The sequence below is a fragment of the Heterodontus francisci genome, chromosome 2 (assembly GCF_036365525.1).
Source record: "Heterodontus francisci isolate sHetFra1 chromosome 2, sHetFra1.hap1, whole genome shotgun sequence".
In the NCBI taxonomy this organism is placed as follows: Eukaryota; Metazoa; Chordata; class Chondrichthyes; order Heterodontiformes; family Heterodontidae; genus Heterodontus; species Heterodontus francisci.
In genome coordinates, this window is record NC_090372.1 from 9,082,979 (window position 1) to 9,101,456 (window position 18,478).

General features: G+C 41.8%; 1 protein-coding gene across 1 annotated transcript in view; it reads right to left on the reverse strand.

Moving 5' to 3' along the window:
• Positions 1-18,478, reverse strand: part of mrpl3 (mitochondrial ribosomal protein L3) — a 64,267-nt gene that overhangs the window by 23,419 nt on the left and 22,370 nt on the right. Inside the window, exon 6 of the mRNA XM_068054251.1 lies at positions 18,397-18,457. Within this exon, the coding sequence (XP_067910352.1) occupies positions 18,397-18,457 (61 nt within the window). The remainder of the gene's footprint in view (positions 1-18,396; positions 18,458-18,478) is intronic.

The window sequence follows — 18,478 nt, forward strand, 5'->3', positions numbered from 1 at the left end:
ATTCACGTAGAACACTGTTGTCGAAGACAAGATTACTGACTAGCCACAGGTATGTCTATGGTAACACTGTTTGAGCCATATGCACCAATTTTAGTAGAAAAGACCTTACATGCACTTACACAATACGGGTAAATGTAGTTTGTGTATAGTTACTGAACATTAGCCACTATTGGGGCAACCAAGTAAAGCAGTCACAACAATCAAAACAGTAACATACTCTGCCTGCATCTTAAGATTTTACCAACAAATGTACGGAAAGGTTGAAGTACACATGCTATTAAGCATTTTTATTTACGAAACAAACAAACGGACCCACATCTGGATCCCAAATTAGGTACACGTGGCTAGTGGCCAACGTATTGGACTACACTGTGATAGAACAGCAAAGACTAAACATACATTTATTTAAAGCTAATTGCTACTTAAAGTGAAGTGAAGAATCACATAGGTTCCATTCTCCTAATTTCTACAGAACAGACCCATCACCTCAAATAATACACTGCCAAAAAATTTTCAATTGTACAGAATGCTCTTATAGTTTACCCAATCAAACTTCAATATAGTTAATAATTAAACATACATACAGCTGATACCAGCTGTGGCTCACTTGATAATGCTCTTGCCTCTGGATCAGAAGATTGTGGGTTCAAGTCCCACTCCAGGAACTTGAGCACAAAAATCTAGTGCTGCACCGTTGGAGGTGTCATCTCTCAGATGTGACATTAAACTGAGGCCCTGCCTGTTCTCTCAGGTGGGTGTAAAAGATCCCTTGACACTATTTCGAAGAACAGGGGAGTTATCACCAGTGCCCTGGCCGATCTTTACCCCTCAATCAACGTCACAAAATAAATTATCTGGTCATTATGACATTTAAGTTTGTGGGAGCTTGCTGTGCAGATATTGGCTGCTGTGTTTCCTACAACAGTAACTACTCTTCAAAAGTATGTCATTGGCTGTAAAGCATTTTAGGACATCCTAAGGTCATGAGAGGTGCTTTATAAATATAAGTCTTTCTTTATTTCTCTTCTCTATATCTCACATCAGATAGCAAAGACAACTAACTTGTGGGTCTCATTCTCAAGTTAACACACAAGCCTACTCAAATCATAGAAACAATATCCTACAGGTTATCAGCATGTTCACAATGACAACTCAGGCAAATACTACATGCATAATCTAAATTCTGGTGCAGCAAACCTTCTGTAGAGATGTAACCTACAATCTGAGAGTTGTGAACACTTTACAACTCTAAAACTCACAAAACACAAGAACTAGGAATGGGAGTAGACCACATGGCCCATCGACCTGCTACACCATTCAACACTATCATGGCTGATCTTGGGCTTCAACTCGACCTTCCCGCCCGTTCCCCATATCCCTTGATTCCCTGACCCCAAAAATCTGTCTATCCCAGCCTTCAATGTATTCAACGATGGAGCATCTACAGCCCTCTGGGGTAAAGAATTCCAAAGATTCACAACCCTTTGAGTGAAGTAATTTCTCATGTCAGTCCTAAATGATCGGCCCCTGATCCTGAGAGTGTGCCTGTGTTTTAGATTCCCTGACCAGCGGAAACAATCTCTCAGCATTGACCCTACCCAGCCCCTTCAGAATCTTGTATGTTTCAATAACATCACCTCTCATACTTCTAAACTCCAGAGAATATAGGCCCAATTTGCTCAGCCTTTCATCATAAGACCAAATCCCTCATCCCAGGGGACAATCTAGTGAACCTTCACTGCCTCCAACACCTTCTCAAAGACAATTAGGGGTGGGCAATAAATGCTGGCCCAGCCAGCGACTCCCACATCCCATGAATGAATAAAAAAAAGTATATCCTTCCTTAAAATATGGAGACCAAAAGTGCACACAGTATTCAAGATGTGGTCTTACCAAAGCTCTGCACAACTGCAGCAAGACCTCTTTATTCCTGCACTCCAATCCCCTTGCAATAAAGGCCAATATGCCATTTGCCTTCCTAATTGCTTGCTGTACTTTCTGCGTTCTTTGTTGATTGGGTCTGTATCCAATGGAGTTTAGTAAAATGAGAGATAATCTTATTGAAACACAAGATCCTGAGGGGACCTGAGAGTGGATGCTGAAAAGATGTTTCCCCTTGTGGGAGAGACTAGAACTAGGGGACACAGTTTAAAAATAAGGGGTCGCCCATTTAAGATGGAGATGAGGAGAAATATTTTCTCTGAGGGTTGAGTGTCTTTGGAACTCTCTTCCCCATAGAACGGTGGAGGTAGGGTCACTGAATATTTTTAAGACAGAGGTGGATAACAAGAGAGTCAAAGGGTTTCAGGATTGGCGGGAAAGTGGAGTCGAGGCCACAATCAGATCAGCCATGATTTTATTAAATGGCGGAGCAGGCGCGAAGGGGCCGAATGGCCTACTCCTGCAACTAATTCAAATGTTTGTACAAGCACAGTCAAGTCTCTCTGAAAAATAAACATTTACAAGCTTCACTGCTTTCAAAAAATATTATGCTTTTCGATTCTAACTCAGAATACATTGTTCATTAACAATTTGAGAAGGAAAATACAGAAATGTTTGTGGTTATTCTCTTAGAACGCAAGAACATAAGAACTAGGAGCAGGAGTAGGCAATTCAGCCCCTCAAGCCTGCTCTGCCATTCAATACGATCATGGCTGATCTCATCTTGGCCTCAACTCCACTTTCCTGCCCCTTCTCCATAAACCTTCAACCCATTACTAATCAAAAATCTGTCTATCTCCTCCTTAAATGTACCCAATGTCCTGGCATCCACCGCACTCTGGGATAGTGAATTCCACAGATTCACGACCCTTTGAGAGAAGTAATTTCTCCTCATCTCGGTTATAAATCTGCCATCCCTTATCCTAAAACTATGACCTCTCGTTCTAGATTCCCACAAGAGGAAACATCCTCTCTATGTCTACTTTGTCAATCCCCTTAATCATCTTATATATCTCAATTAGATCGCCTCCCATTCTTCTAAACGCCATAGAGTAAAGGCCTAAATTGCTCAATCTCTCTTCTAAGACAAGCCCCACCATCTCTGGAACCAATCTTGTGAACCTCCTCTGAACTTCCTCCAATGCAACTACATCCTTTCTCAAGTAAGGGGACCAAAACCATACGCAATACTCCAGGTGCCGTCTCACCAATGCCTTGCACAGTTGCAGCAACACTTCCCTACTTTTATACACTATTCCTTTAGCAATAAATGCCAAAATTCCATTTGCCTTCCTTATCACCTGCTGTACCTGCAAACTAGTTTTCTGCGATTCATGCACGAGGACACCCAGATCCCTCTGTACGCAAGCACTCTGAAGTTTCTCTCCATTTAGATAATAATTTGCCTTTCTATTCTTCCGACCAAAATGGATAACCTCACACTTATCCACGTTAAAATCCATCTGCCAAATTTTGGCCCATTTATCTAATCTATCCATATCCATTTGTAGATTTCTTATTTCTTTATTGCAACTTACTATCCCACCTATTTTAGTGTCATCTGCAAATTTGGCTATAGTACCTTCTATCCCTGCATCCAAGTCATTTATATAGATTGTAAATAGTTGGGGCCCGAGGAACGAACCCTGTGGCACCCCACTAGTTACACCATGCCAACCAGAAAAAGACCCATTTATCCCGACTCTGTTTTCTGTAGCTTAGCCAATCCTCTTTCCAAGCTAATAAATTGCCCCTAACCCCATGTGTATTAACCATAGTTCCAATGAAGGGTCACTGACCCGAAACATTAACTCTGCTTCTCTTTTCACAGATGCTGCCAGACCTGCTGAGTGGTTCCAGCATTTCTTGTTTTTATTTCAGAAATCCAGCATCCGCAGTATTTTGCTTTTATTATTGTGTATTAACCTTTTGTGTGGCACCTTATCAAATGCCTTCTGGAAATCCAGATATACTACATCTACAGGATCCCCATTATCCACTTTGCTTGTTACAGCTTCGAAGAACTCTAGCAAATTAGTCAAACACTATCTACCCTTCATAAAACCATGTTGACTCTGACGGATTGAGTTTTGACTTTCTAAATGTCCTGTTATTACTGCCTTAATAATGGATTCTAACAATTCCCCAATGACGGTTGTTAAACTAACTGGTCTATAGTTTCCTACTTTCTGCCTCCCTCTCTTTTTGAATAAGGGCGTTACATTAGCTTTTTCCAATCCACTGGAACCTTTCCCATATCCAGAGAATTTTGGAATATTATAACCAATGAATCCACTCCTCCATTGCCACTTCCTTTAAGACCCGAAGATGTAGGCCATCAGGCCCTGGGGATTTGTCTGCCTTCAACCCCAATAGTTTGCTACATAATTTTTCCCTAGTGATGATGATTGTTCTAAGTTCCTCCCTTTCTATAACCTCTGTATTACCCGGTACTATTGGGACGGTACTAATGTCCTCCACCGTGAAAATTTAAGTAAAATACTGATTTAGTGTCTCTGCCATTTCTGTGTTCCCTTCTATTAACTCCCCAGTCGCATCCTCCAACGGATAAACATTACTTTAGCTACTCTCTTCCCTTTTATAAACTTATAGAAGCTTTTGCTATCGTTTTTATATTTTGCGCTAGTTTTCTTTCATAATTTACCTTTGCTCTTTTTAATTACTTTTTTAGTAACCTTTTGCTGATCTTTAAAAGTTTCCCAATCTTCCAGCCTGCCACTGGCCTTTGCAATATGGTATGCCTTAGTTTTTGTCTTTATGTTATCCTTAACTGCCTTGCTTAGCCATGGATGTTTTATCCCCCTCCTAGAATATTTCTTCCTTTCTGGAATATATTTTAGTTGGGCAGCACAGTGGCGCAGTGGTTAGCACTACAGCCTCACAGCTCCAGCGACCCGGGTTCGATTCTGGGTACTGCCTGTGCGGAGTTTGCAAGTTCTCCCTGTGACCGCGTGGGTTTCCTCCGGGTGCTCCGGTTTCCTCCCATAGCCAAAGACTTGCAGGTTGATAGGTAAATTGGCCATTGTAAATTGCCCCTAGTGTAGGTGGAAGGGGAATTGAGGGAAGGTGGAGATGTGGTAGGAACATGGGATTAATGTAGGATTAGCATAAATGGGTGGTTGATGGTCGGCACAGACTCAGCATTGTTTCAGTGCTGTATCTCCAAAATAAAAAAAAAAATTAATAAATTGAATATCTCCTTAAACATCTGCTCGTCAACTGCCCTACCTTGTAGTCTTCCAGCCCAGTCCACTGGGGCCAAATCTGTCCTCATGCCTATATAATTACCTTTGTTTAACTCCAGAACGCTCGTGTGAGACTCCAGCTTCTCACCCTCAAACTGAAGTTGAAATTCTAGCATGCTATGATCACTTTTCCCTAGAGGACCTTAACAATGAGACCATTTATTAATCCCACCTCTTTACACAACACCAAATCTAGAATAGCCTGCTCCCTGGTTGGTTCCACAACAACCAACATTCCCTTGGAATGTATTTAAGTGTAATGTTTTATTGCTCCAGCAATCAGATTCATTAGTGGCTGGATTCCTCTGACCTTGGTCCCTCTTCCATCCTCTTCCCACCAAAGGCTTTCTAGAAAAATTCAACAGACTAGAACATTCCTCACCCAAGTTACACCAATGATATATTTATACTGTACACAACCATATTTATACTGATTAAATAGCAATCAGTAAAATTTAACACGATAATGAGAACTATTTTAAAATGCTGTAAACGATAAAATAAACCTCTCTCTCAATGCTTGAACACAACACAAGATTGCGTTCTAAAACTTAGATCCAAGTGTCACAAATCAAGGATAAAGTGAGCAACCCAAATTCACTAAAAATCAGCTTGCTGCAAATTAGATTTTTATAGAAGGATTTGCAGAGAAAAGTCTATTATACAATAGAATAACTATGTACACATCAAATATTTTGGATATAATTGTAGTTATAGAACTCCCTGTGGAATTTCTGGGGCAGCATGGGGGAGTAGAGGATAGCAGCATACATACTTGAAAATAACTGCAGCCATTGGCAAACCAAGACAGAGAGATGCAGCTGTTATGTGCCACCGTAAATTCATAATCCAAGACCTCACCCTCACAGGTCTGATCAACTGGAAGGTTGGAGGAGGAAGTGACATTTAATTCACAGCATAGGAACAGCTGTTGTAGCATCTGTTTTGTGTTCTAGAGAGAAACAGACTAAGAAGGGCGAGGAGACAAAGATTTCTTCATGTCATGCGATTTCAATGTTTAGAAAAAAGACCTAATTAAATTTTGAAGCCAGTTATATTTTAAAAAAATCTTTCATGGGATGAGTGTGTTCCGGTCAAGGCCAGCATTTGTTGGTATGTGGCTTGGAGGGGAACCTGCAGATAAAGTGGCGTTCCCGCGCGTCTGCTGCCCTTGTCCATCTAGCTGGTAGAGGTCGTGAGTTTGGAAGGTGCTCTCGAAGGAGCCTTGGCGAGTTGCTGCAGTGCATCTTGTAGATGGTACACACTGCTGCCACTGTGCATCAGTGGTGGAGGGAGTGAACGTTTAAGGTGATGGATGGGGTCCCGATCAAGCGGGCTGCTTTGTTCTAGATGGTGTTGAACTTCTTTAGCGTTGTTGGAGCTGCAACTCACCCAGGCAAGGGGAGAATATTCCAACACTCCCGACTTGTGCCTTGCAGATGGTGGACGGGCTTTGGGAAGTCAGGTGGTGAGTTACCCGCTGCAGAATATCCAGCCTCTGACCTGTTCTTGTAGCCCCAGTATTTATATGGCTGCTCCAGTTAAGTTTCTGGTCAATGGTAACCCCCAAGCTGAAAGTGATTGGTTTAAATGAATCCTCTATCTGCGCATATATCCTTTGAGTTATTTCACTGGTGTTTTGTTGACAGAAAAGTTTTGGCGGAAATACAAACACAGAAAGATTTACGGCACAGAAGGAGGCCATTCAGCCAATCATGTCCATGCCAGCAGGAAATGATTTATACTTGCTAGTTTTATAAGCTGAAGTTGGTCCTCGGAGCTAGGACAAAATGGGGGATACAAATCGGCAGACGCTTAACATCCCGTCCGATTTTCTGTTCCAAAGTAAAACGTTCTAAGTTAGTCAGTGAATTTTGTCAAAAGGCAGAAATTTTCTAACTGCTGCAATCCTAATACAATTATTACCTGGTAGGAATACCTAAAAAAAAAAACAAGCAGCAGCCCACACTTTTCTACACCATGAACTTCTAATGGGCAGAAAATTAGCAACAGGATGCACAATTTCCTGATAGGCGCTTGTGGCAGAGAAGGGACATTCCAGAGAGTTGAGGTAAGGTAAGCCAAAAGGATATATATATATATATATATATATATATAGATAGAGGATCCATTAAGCAAATCACTTTCAGCCAAATGACAGCTCTTTTCTTTTAATGCATCTAGTTCCCTTTGGGTTACTTTATGTTCCAGTACCACTGTTACATATTTTTTTAAGAGCGATGTCCTTTTAATAGAAAAATTTGATCAGGAAATCCTAACAATCGGAGTGTTAATTCAGTACAGTGAACCATCTAGATTTTTTAAATGTTACAATCAAAAATTTCTGTAACATACCAAGTTAAATAAGCTTACTGATAACACTACACAGTTCAGGATTGTGAAGCAGATAGAAAAATGTTCTTCGAAACATACAACACATGACAAAGTCATATGATGCACCGTGCCTGTATCAAATCTTTGAAAGAGCAATCCAAATGACTAACTTCAAAAGCACTATATTGGCTGTGGGGTGTTTTGGGTGTTCCAAGACCATGAAAGATGTTATATAAATGCAATTCTTTCTTTACTCAGTTTTTCTTTTCACTGTTGCCTCATAGCATCTTTACAACTCCTTATTCAAGTACCTGCAATTTGGTTTCCACACTTTATAATACTGAGGCTTCGTGGGTTCAAAGTCAAAAACCGCATGCTGTGCAACTCTATACCTCTTCATCCTTTCTGCCACCATCTCTCCTCTGCATTCATCTCTGGCTCACTGTTCTCTTCTGGTTCCACTCTCAGCTGACTCCACACAAGCTCTCTATTGCTGCCTTCTCCGCCAGTATGGCCATCTCCACTGTAATGCAGGGTCTATCCTCGACTTCCTCTCATCATTTTCATGCTACACCGTAGGAGTATTATGTGGAAACAGGTGGTCAGCTTCTGCACGTATGCAGACAACATCTAGTCTCTGGAATTCTCTTCCCAGAGAGCAGTGGAGGCAGGGTCATGGAATATTTTTAAGGCTGAGTTAGAGAGATCCCTGATTGACAAGGGAGTCAAAAGTTACAACAGGTAGATAGGAACGTAGCGTTGAGGCCACAATCAGATCAGCCATAATCTTACCAAATGGTGCAGCAGGCTCAAGGGACCAAAGGCCTACTCCTGCTCCTAATTCATACGTACCTCACTTTGCCACTGATCGAATGATTTCAGCCATAGTCCAAAATTGCCTGTCTTATATCAAGACCTAGAGATGCCACAACTTCCTCCAGATCAGACATTTTTGGCTTAGCACCCCCATCGACTCTTGAAGATTCTTGCCTCATGTGGGCCCCTCCCTCTTTCTAAGAAACAGCATTTTTGAATAATGTTAAGCGTAGCTATAGCTGGTAATACAGAAATGTTTTAAGTTTTGTCACTCTACCTGTATTATATATGCTCCTTTACACATTTGGGGTTTAACATGAAGTTCAACCATGTCATTAGAACTTAGTGGCTGGAAATTCCTTGGATTTTCTTCCCCTTTGCTGGCAGAACTTTGCCAGAATCACGGTGCAAATCTCATTTCCACAAGAAAACGGTGTTTCCCCTCGCAATTCTGATGAAGTACCGACAGCGCAGCATGAGCTAATACAAAGAATTTCCCCACCATTATGACAGCATAAGCAACTGAACAGCAAGGAAACTCCAGCATCTCCTCACTTTAGGTTGTAGATGTGGCCAGGTGCACAATGAACAATCCTCTGCAGAGAGCCCAGAATGAGTCAGCAGTCTGATTGTTTGTGGGCAGAAGCAGGGAGTAATAAACTGCTGGGTTGTTCTGGAGGCAGTAATATACAAACTTCATTATTTTCTGCAAACATCGAGGCCCATCAGAATGACTGCCATTTTTAAATTATTTCTTCACTTAAGATGACACCACACAAAATCCAAGCAGGAGCAGCGACATGATTTTAAATAGAAGGTTATTTATCTTCCCCCTCGAAACATCATGGAGACCCAAGAATTTTTAATGCAGGGGCAATAAAAAAAGTGTTCCACAGAAGAGCATTTTAATATATTCTTGAAGTAGAGTTGGGCCAATAACATGCTACTATTGATGTATTCCTTAAGGTTGCAAGGACTCCAGGGCTTATGAGCACTTCTCAAAAGAAAAATATGCTGCACAGAGGTACAGGCCAGAAGGCAAGAAACTTTTCTTTGTTAACTGAAAAAGAGATTTACTTAAACTGAAAGATGTTGAAAATACCTGTAAGGTGGAACAGTCGGCAGGGTGGTATGCCCAAGTTTTGCAGAGTTGAGAACTAGCCTGAGAAAGCAGAAGGGCGTTCTACCAAAGAAAAGATTAGCTATTGCGTATATTACCTGTTTAGTGAATTACAATTAGCAACCTCCTCGTACCCCTGTTGCACCCCTCAGTTTGGGAACTTCTGCTCTAGATGACAATCTGCAAAGCTGGGAAGCCTTCCTCTTTGGCTTATATTGGTACATTACTGGCTATAAACTCAAGCAGAGTTAAGATGGGTGTAACTTGGATATTTCATAGAGTCATACAGCACAGAGCCTTTGGCTCATCATCTCTGTGCCGGCCATCAAGCACCAAACTATTCTCATCCCATTTTCCAGCACTTGGCCTGTAGCCTTGTGTGCTATGGCATTTCAAGTGCTCATCTAAATACTTCTTAAATGCTGTGAGGGTTCCTGCCTCTACCACCTCTTCAGGCAGTGCGTTCCAGATTACAACCATCCCCTGGGTGAAAAAAAACTTTTCCTTAAATCCCCTCTAAACCTCCTGCACTTTACCTTAAATCTATGCCCCCTGGTTATTGACCCTTCCGCTAAGGGAAACTGTTTCTTCCTATCTAACCCATCAATGCCCCTCAATCTTGTATACCTCAATCATATCTCCCCTCAGCCTTCTCTGCTCTAAGGAAAACCCTAGCCTTTTCAGTCTCTCTTCATAGCTGAAATGCTCCAGCCCAGGCAACATCCTGGTGAATCTCCTCTGCACCCTCTCCAGTGCAATCACATCCTTCCTATAGTGTGGTGCCCAGAACTGTACACCGTACTCCAGCTGTGGCCTAACTAGTGTTTTTATACAGCTCCATCATAACCTTCCTGCTCTTACATTCTATGCCTTGGCTAATAAAGACAAGTATCCCATATGCCTTCCGAACCAACTTATCTACCTGTGCTGCTGCCTTCAGTGTTCTACTGACAAGTACACCAAGGTCCTTCTGACCCTCTGTACTTCCTAGGGTCCCACCATCCATTGTATATTCCCTTGCCTTGTTAGTCCTCCCAAAATGCATCACCTCACACTTCTCAGGATTAAATTCCATTTGCCACTGCTCTGCCCATCTTACCAGCCCATCTATATCGTCCTATAATCTAAGCTTTCCTCCTCACTATTTACGACACAATTTTCATGTCATCTGCGAACTTACTGATCATACCTCCTATATTCACGTCTAAATCATTAATGTACATTACAACAGCAAGGGTCCCAGCACCGATCCCTGCGGTATTTCACTGATCACAGGCTTCCACTCGCAAAAACAACCCTCGATCATTACCCTCTGCCTCCTGCCACTAAGCCAATTTTGGATCCAAATTGCCCTGGATCCCATGGGCTCTTACCCAATCTCCCATGCGGGACCTTATCAAAAGCCTTACTGAAGTCCATGTAGACTACATCAACTGCTTTACCCTCATCTACACCTCTAGTCACTGCCTCGAAAAATTCAATCAAGTTAGTTAGACATGATCTCCCCCGAACAAAGCCATGCTGACTATCCCTGATTAATCCCTGCCTCTCCAAGTGGAGATTAATCCTGTCCCTCAGAATTTTTTCCAATAGTTTCCCAACCACTGATGTTAGACTCACCAGCCTGTAATTACCTGGTTTATACCCGCTATCCTTCTATTCACAGCTCTGCTTACCTGTCATTGTTGTGTTATTTTCTTCTAGCTTGGTTCCAACTCTTCCCTTCTGCTGACGAAACTGTAGTCAATACCTCAATCACCTCGAGGCTTGACTTCTCCGAACATTCTTCAACTTGACCTCACCACCTCAATCTTCAACTTATCCAAAGTGATGCAACCCATGTCTTTACATGCATTAAGTGAAATGCTCCCCATCTTCTCCAACTTTCACCAACCTGAGTCAATTCCAAAATTCTGATTCAGCTTGCTAATCTTGCTCCTACTCTACCACCTGTTTTGCATCCCCACATGCACCTTCCGCTGCTTGAATTCCTCACCCTTCCACTCTATCATTAGTTGCTCGCTCAGCCACTAAGCTCCTGTCCCCTAAATTCTCAACATAGTCCCCTCTTCTCTAACCCAGTTAAACAAAATAGCAAGACATCTTCAATTCTCCCAGTACTGTCCACGTAAACCTTAAATTTCATTCTATGAGAACTATACCCAATATTCAAGATGCATTCAAAACCACTGACAATTAAACATCCATTTTACAAGCAATGCACCCAACTTTTACACAATGCCACCGAGAATCAAAGACAATTGCTCACTTCTTCAAATACTCTCAGGTTGTGCTTGGCCTTAAGATTCATCCCTGCTAGTTTCCATTAATTCAAGAATAAATAATTGGAACTTCAAGATGAACACTTCAATAATTTAGCAGCTGATGGATTCACAGCATGGCTTTATAAAAGTGAATTTAACAAGTTGAATGTTTCTAAGTTCTGGCAGTATGCAATTATTGTAGTACCTACTGCAAGAGCTGTTTGAACACATGAATTCTCCTTGCAAAAACCAAATCTGTACCACCTCAGTAAACAATCAAGAAGCAAAACAAGACCAGAGCTGGCAGGTTTTCCAGTCATTATTCAGCTAATACAACTTGTCTTCAGATTTTATTCTAATCACTTTGGGTATGGCACCTGGTGATCCATCACGCACGACTTGGCACAGTCACAAATGCCACAGGCATGCTGCTTCATCTTTAACTAATCTGCAGGAAACTCCCAGATTTAACTGTTAAAAAAAAAATTCAGAAGCCAGGGTTCTTTCAACGGTAAAAAAAAAGTCACAGAACAGATACAGGAGTTAATAGACTAAAACTACTGTGACTCTTTTGAATCGATTGATTTGCTAATATTAATCAGTTGACTGTTTCAAGCAATACTGCTGTTTTCTAGCAACCTCCTGTATCACTTTTAAAAATCACACAAACCATAGCAGGCAATAAATCCTACAACAATGACAAAGTGACTACACTCAACAGCTTCAATTGACTTTTTCTTGGATTACAAAACAAAACTCTTCAAAAATGTGTTACCAGAATCATAAATAGAATTTAAACAGGGAGTCAAAGGTTCATTATTTCTTTCAATTTATCACAATATTCGTAGATACATATCTAGCAAGGGTAGGTGATCAATGAATAACAGGAAATATGTAAATATATGCATAAATACACAATACGTTATGCTGCACAAAGAAAATTGGCCATGATTGTTCAATTGGCAGATATCCATTCACCAAAATCAGGAAGCAGGAGACAGTCTCTGATCCACAACTGTTTTATTCTCAATTCACAGTTCAGTCCAAATACCAGTTCCCACTCTTCCATTCTGGATGAACTCCCTGTTCAGAAGTAACTCTCCGACTGGGGAAAAACCCAGCCCTTAAATACAAACTGCAATGGGAATCACCTGCTCTCTATTAACACTGAAGTAAATCCTGGTTAATTAAAGGGACCAGCATTTTCAATATAATCAATGCCGCGAGACATTTTAAAAATCAGCATTTTCAAGTCAGATGTCAGTGTCCATGTCTTGACCTCTTTCAAAATAATGGATCAACAAACTCAAACAGAATTTCTCCAGTGCTCAGGCAGTCCCACATCAGATAAGAATAGCATCTCCCATGTCCCGGGGCCGAGAGAATCCTGTTCCTTTAATGTGGGGGTGGGAGGAACATTCCAGCTCTTCTCAGCTCCACATTCAGCTAAGTTACTTACCTTCCTGGTTGTCCTAGCAAGGGATCCCTATGCCTATTTCCTGGCGAGCTGGTACCAGCTGCCTAAGGGCAAAATAATCTCAGACAGGGGCCTCAAACAGACGTTAAGTCCTTTATCTGCATATGCAAAGGGCTTAGCGCCTATTTCAGGAGTGAGAATTGGATGCCTTTTTTTGTCTTTACCCAATATGGCAGGCAGCGCATTCCCAGCCAGAAAGGTACAAACACTTCCCACCTGCCATGTTAGGTCATTAGATGGCCAAGTAGGACCTGAAAAGTAGGCCTTGCACAGACCAATTTCTTAACCATGTTGTATTCAGACAAGCTTTTTTTCAAAATAGAAACAGGTCAGGAGTCTAGGTCATTAAGAAGTGAATGAACGAAGTATGATGCTGTTTCCCCATAGATTATAAACAAGTTGTTAACCTACCTCAGAAAATGAAAAAACACCACACAACCATTGTATCGGTAAATCTTTCATCCCTTTGCTTTGGTCATGAGCAGACACATTAAGGCTAGCAGAGAAGCCTTTTGGTTATGTTCCTTTGTAAAGTGCTTAAAAAAAAACTGCCTGCATAAAATATCCAAATTCTGAAGCCTCCTACAACAGCAATAATAAAGGATGGGTATATTTATTACTTTCCAAAAAAGTGATTACAGATAACCCTTAAACCATCAAAATAATTTCAAATGGATTTTGAAGAGTGGAACTTGCCTTGTCCAGCTGACAACATGCAATGCTACAAAAACATAACTGTGTTATGAAATCCTGAGAACAGCAGAGTCTGAAAGCAGATAATTAAAATGCATTTCAAGGTTTGGCCTTTAACCACCTCTTCCTTCAGTTCAGTTCTCTAATATCACAGTTTTCTCGCTTATTAAACGGTAATTAAATGTAATTTCACAACTGCATTTTCAAAAGGCAGCAATAACCACACAGTTCAGTATTTGGCAACGTTTAGCCCCAGATGGATAATGAAATACCAAGAGTTACCATTAATTTTCAGCAGGATATGGTGCATAGTTATTAAACAGTAATGTTTAAGGACCATAATACCTTTCTTGTACCATTTCACATTGTTCCCACTCCCCATTATACACAAGCAGTCATACTGTATTTATCCTGAATATGGTATAAGTCAAGATGAATCCTCCATATGCGCCAAAAGTTGACCACATACAAGAGTCTGAAATTGGAGACTTGTACGCATTAGGGATTTGTACTCAAGTGGGCTTCTCTGTATTTAATCAGTACAAAATGACAAACAAGTGTCTAAAATTTTACTTTGCTGACAACAACTTGTATTTATCTAGCGCCTTTAATATAATCAAACATTCCAAGGCACTTCACAGGGGCGTTATAAAACAAAATTTGACACGAGCCACATGAGGCGATATTAGGTCAGATGACCAAAACTTGGTCAAAGAGGTAGGTTTTAAAGAGTGTCTTAAATGAGGAGAGAGACATAGTGGTGTGGAGAGGTCTAGGGAGGGAATTCCAGAGTGTAAGGCCCAGGCAGCTGAAAGCACAGCCACCAATGATGGAGCCATTAAAATTAGGGACGCTCAAGAGGCCAGAATTAGATGAGTGCAGATATCTCGGAGGGTTGTGGGGCTGAAGGAGAGACAGAGATACGACAGGGCCAGGCTGTGGAGGGATTTGAAAATAAGGATGAGAATTTTAAAATCACGCCGTTGCTTAACCAGGAGTCTATGTAGGTCTGCAAGCACAAGGGTGAGGGTTAGTTTTATTCATTATGGGTGAACAAGACTTGGTACGTGTTAGGATATGGGTAGCAGAGTTTCAGATGACCTCAAGTTTACAGAGGATAGAACATGGCAGGCTAGTCAGGAGTGTGTTAGAATAGTCAAGTATAGAGGTAACATCGGCATGGTTCAGGGTTTCAGCAGATGAGATGAGGCAAAGGCAGAGTCATGCAATGTTAGAGATGGAAATAAGCGATCTCAGTGATGGCACAGATATGTGGTTGGCAGCTCACTTCGGAGTCAAATATGCCACCAAGGTTGTGAACAGTCTGGTTCAGCCTCAATTGATTGCCAGGGAGAGGGATGGAGTCGGTGGCTAAGGAAAAGAGTTTGGAACTGGAACCAGAGACAATGGCTCCAATATTTAATTGGAGGAAATTTCTGCTCATCTATTACTGGATGTCAGACAAGCAGCGTGACAATTTCGAGACAGTGGAGGAGTCAAGAGAGTTGGTGGTGAGGTAGAACCGGGGTGTTATAGGGTACATGTGGAAACTGACAAGCATGTCAGTTTGATACAGTTCTGTTCTTATATTAAAAAGATATCACAATAAATTGTGCAAGTAGGTCTGCTATTCAGAGTGAAAATATTGCCATATGAAATTAAAATCAAATGGAAGATGAAATCAACAAAACTTGCTTTACTGGATTTTGATGCATTTCTAGAGCATTAATCATATAAAGCAGTCCAGTACTGAAAATCTCATACACTGTATAATCAAGAGTTAAAAGTCCTTATGAATTCATGCAATCATAGCACAAATTCATTGAGTATTGGTGTAAAATGTAAGGTAATGAGCAGACATAATTACCTTCATCATGATGAAAAGTAAATGCATCAAGAGACAGAAAGAACTTGCATGGATGTGAGCATCTTTCATTTCCGCAGGATGTCCCAAAGCACTTCACAGCCAATAAAGTACTTTTGAAGTGCAGTCACTGTTGTAATATTGGGAAATGCAGCAGTCAATTTGCTCACAGCAAGCTCCCACAAACAGCAATGAGTTAAATGACCAAGTAATCTTTTTGTTTTTATGGAGTGATGAATATGAGACATGAATATGAGACATGAATATGGATCAGGCCAGGACAAGAGGAAACCTCCCAGCACATCACTGAATAGTGCCACAGCTCATTTTTGTCCACATTAAGCAGGTAGAAGTGGCCTTTGTTTAACATCTCATCTGAAAGATGGTACGCCCCAGCAGTGCAGCATTCTCAGTGCTGCACTGAAGTGTTAGCCGAGTCAAATCACTGGAGTAGAGCTTGAACCCATGACCTTCTGACTCAGAGGCAAAAGTTCGACTGTAGGGTCACAATTAACATCTTAGGCATAAAGAGACAGGCAACTACAAGTTGGTCCCAAAATAGTGATCACAATTTAGCCTTTCCAAATGAGAAGCACAGCATGACTAGTTAGCAAACAGATCACCAGATTCAAGAGTGGCCATCAGCCTAAGGAAGTTCAAACCACAAAATGACCTTCTGTTGAAAAGCTTAAAAGAAATCAGAACTCATTAATTTGAGTGATTGCAATCCCCACAATGCTGCTGGGACATAGCACAATCATTTCAATTCAGATCTGGCAGTTTTAATGCATTCACTCTGGGCACAGAGGTTTAATAAGTGCTGCATAAAACATACCAAAGAAGTAAGAGAACTAACTTCCAACATTAGCAATGAATTGCCTCAGATGGCAAAGCGCATTGAAATACTGTTGAAGGAGGTGTACAAACGGCAAATGTTTCTCGAAAAATTTAAAAACAATGCAATTACTGTTCAACCATTTCCACTTCTGAAAATCTTTTGTTGAAGAGAGATTAAAAGATTCTATCAATATTAAATCATTTTACCATCAAAATGGCAAACAAATTAAGGCACACAGCTCTTTTAAGATAGCATTCACAATATTCCCTACAAATCCATTAAGATTAGATTTTAGATTAGATTAGAGATACAGCACTGAAACAGGCCCTTCGGCCCACCGAGTCTGTGCCGAACATCAACCACCCATTTATACTAATCCTACACTAATCCCATATTCCTACCAAACATCCCCACCTGTCCCTATATTTCCCTACCACCTACCTACACTAGTGACAATTTATAATGGCCAATTTACCTATCAACCTGCAAGTCTTTTGGCTTGTGGGAGGAAACCGGAGCACCCGGAGAAAACCCACGCAGACACAGGGAGAATTTGCAAACTCCACACAGGCAGTACCTGGAATCGAACCCGGGTCCCTGGAGCTGTGAGGCTGCGGTGCTAACCACTGCGCCACTGTGCCGCCCTAGAAGTCGGAACTTTTTCTAAGATATGAAAGACCTAGGGAGAATTTTACACTCTTCCCCGTGGCGGGTTTGGAGGTGGAGAGAGCATAAAATCAGGTGGGATATTGGCCGGGTGGTGGGGGGTCCTGCTACCATCCTGCCTCTGCCAAAATTTAGTCCAAGGTCGGAAGGCCTGTGAATGGCCTACCGCCCCAATGCCAATTGAGGCCCTTAACGGGGTAATTAACTCCCAATTAAGGGCCTTTTCCCACTGAAACCCCAATTAGCCGTTCGGCGAGCAGCCCTGTCGCCGTATAAGAAGCATGCCACAGAAAACCGTGCAGACTGCTTCCCGGATCCAGAGGGGTGTTCCCTCATTCAAAGGCACTTAGCGCCTGCACCAGGGACCCAGCATTGGGAAGAGGGGGGCCTGCTGAGGGCCACCCCCTGCCCTTGCTGCTGACACCCCTCCCGACCCCTCTCGCCTAGACCTACCTGAGGCCTGGCTCCAGCGACATTCCCCGGCCTCCAGGACAATCACCTCTAGCAGCAGACACACCTCCGCAGTGGCAATGCAGCAGCTGGCCTCTGATTGTCCAGCAGCTCTCCAAGGTCGGGACTTCTGGCGACAGGGTGTAGATCCTATGGAAGGCCCACCACTATCCATTGAAGTGCCTGATTAGCACTAAATTCAGCGGGCCTTCCAGTAAAGCAGCGTGGGGATCTTGGCATCTGTTTCTCTTGATGTCGAGACCCCTGCCGCTAGGATAAAATTCCCCCGCAGTGTTGGTTGGCACTGCCATGTAACATCACAGGATGTTGTGTTTCAGACTCTGTTCCCCAGGGAATGCACAGGGCCTTTCAAAGTAGTCTGTACTGCAATTATTTTGTCATCTTTGAAAATGAATTATATACAATTTGAATATTTACGGGTGAAATTTTGTTTACAACTTTTAAAATGTGTGCTGTATTATGATCTTATCTCCATAATGCAATGTTACAAGGCCAGTTTACAGGCTAGACAGGCAGGCAAGGGATGGACACAAAAGCTCAGCCCACATAAGGTGGTGCAGAATTGCGAAAAGCACCTTTTAATGAAAGATTACGAGTTCCGCCTTTTGCTGCAATTTCAAGCAGGTGTTCCAAGATTTGGACTTACGTTTTTGCTGTGACGTCCACATACTGTCCCGGCCGAAAATGAGCAGCATACAATGGAGTGCCTTGAACAAATTTAAAATCAA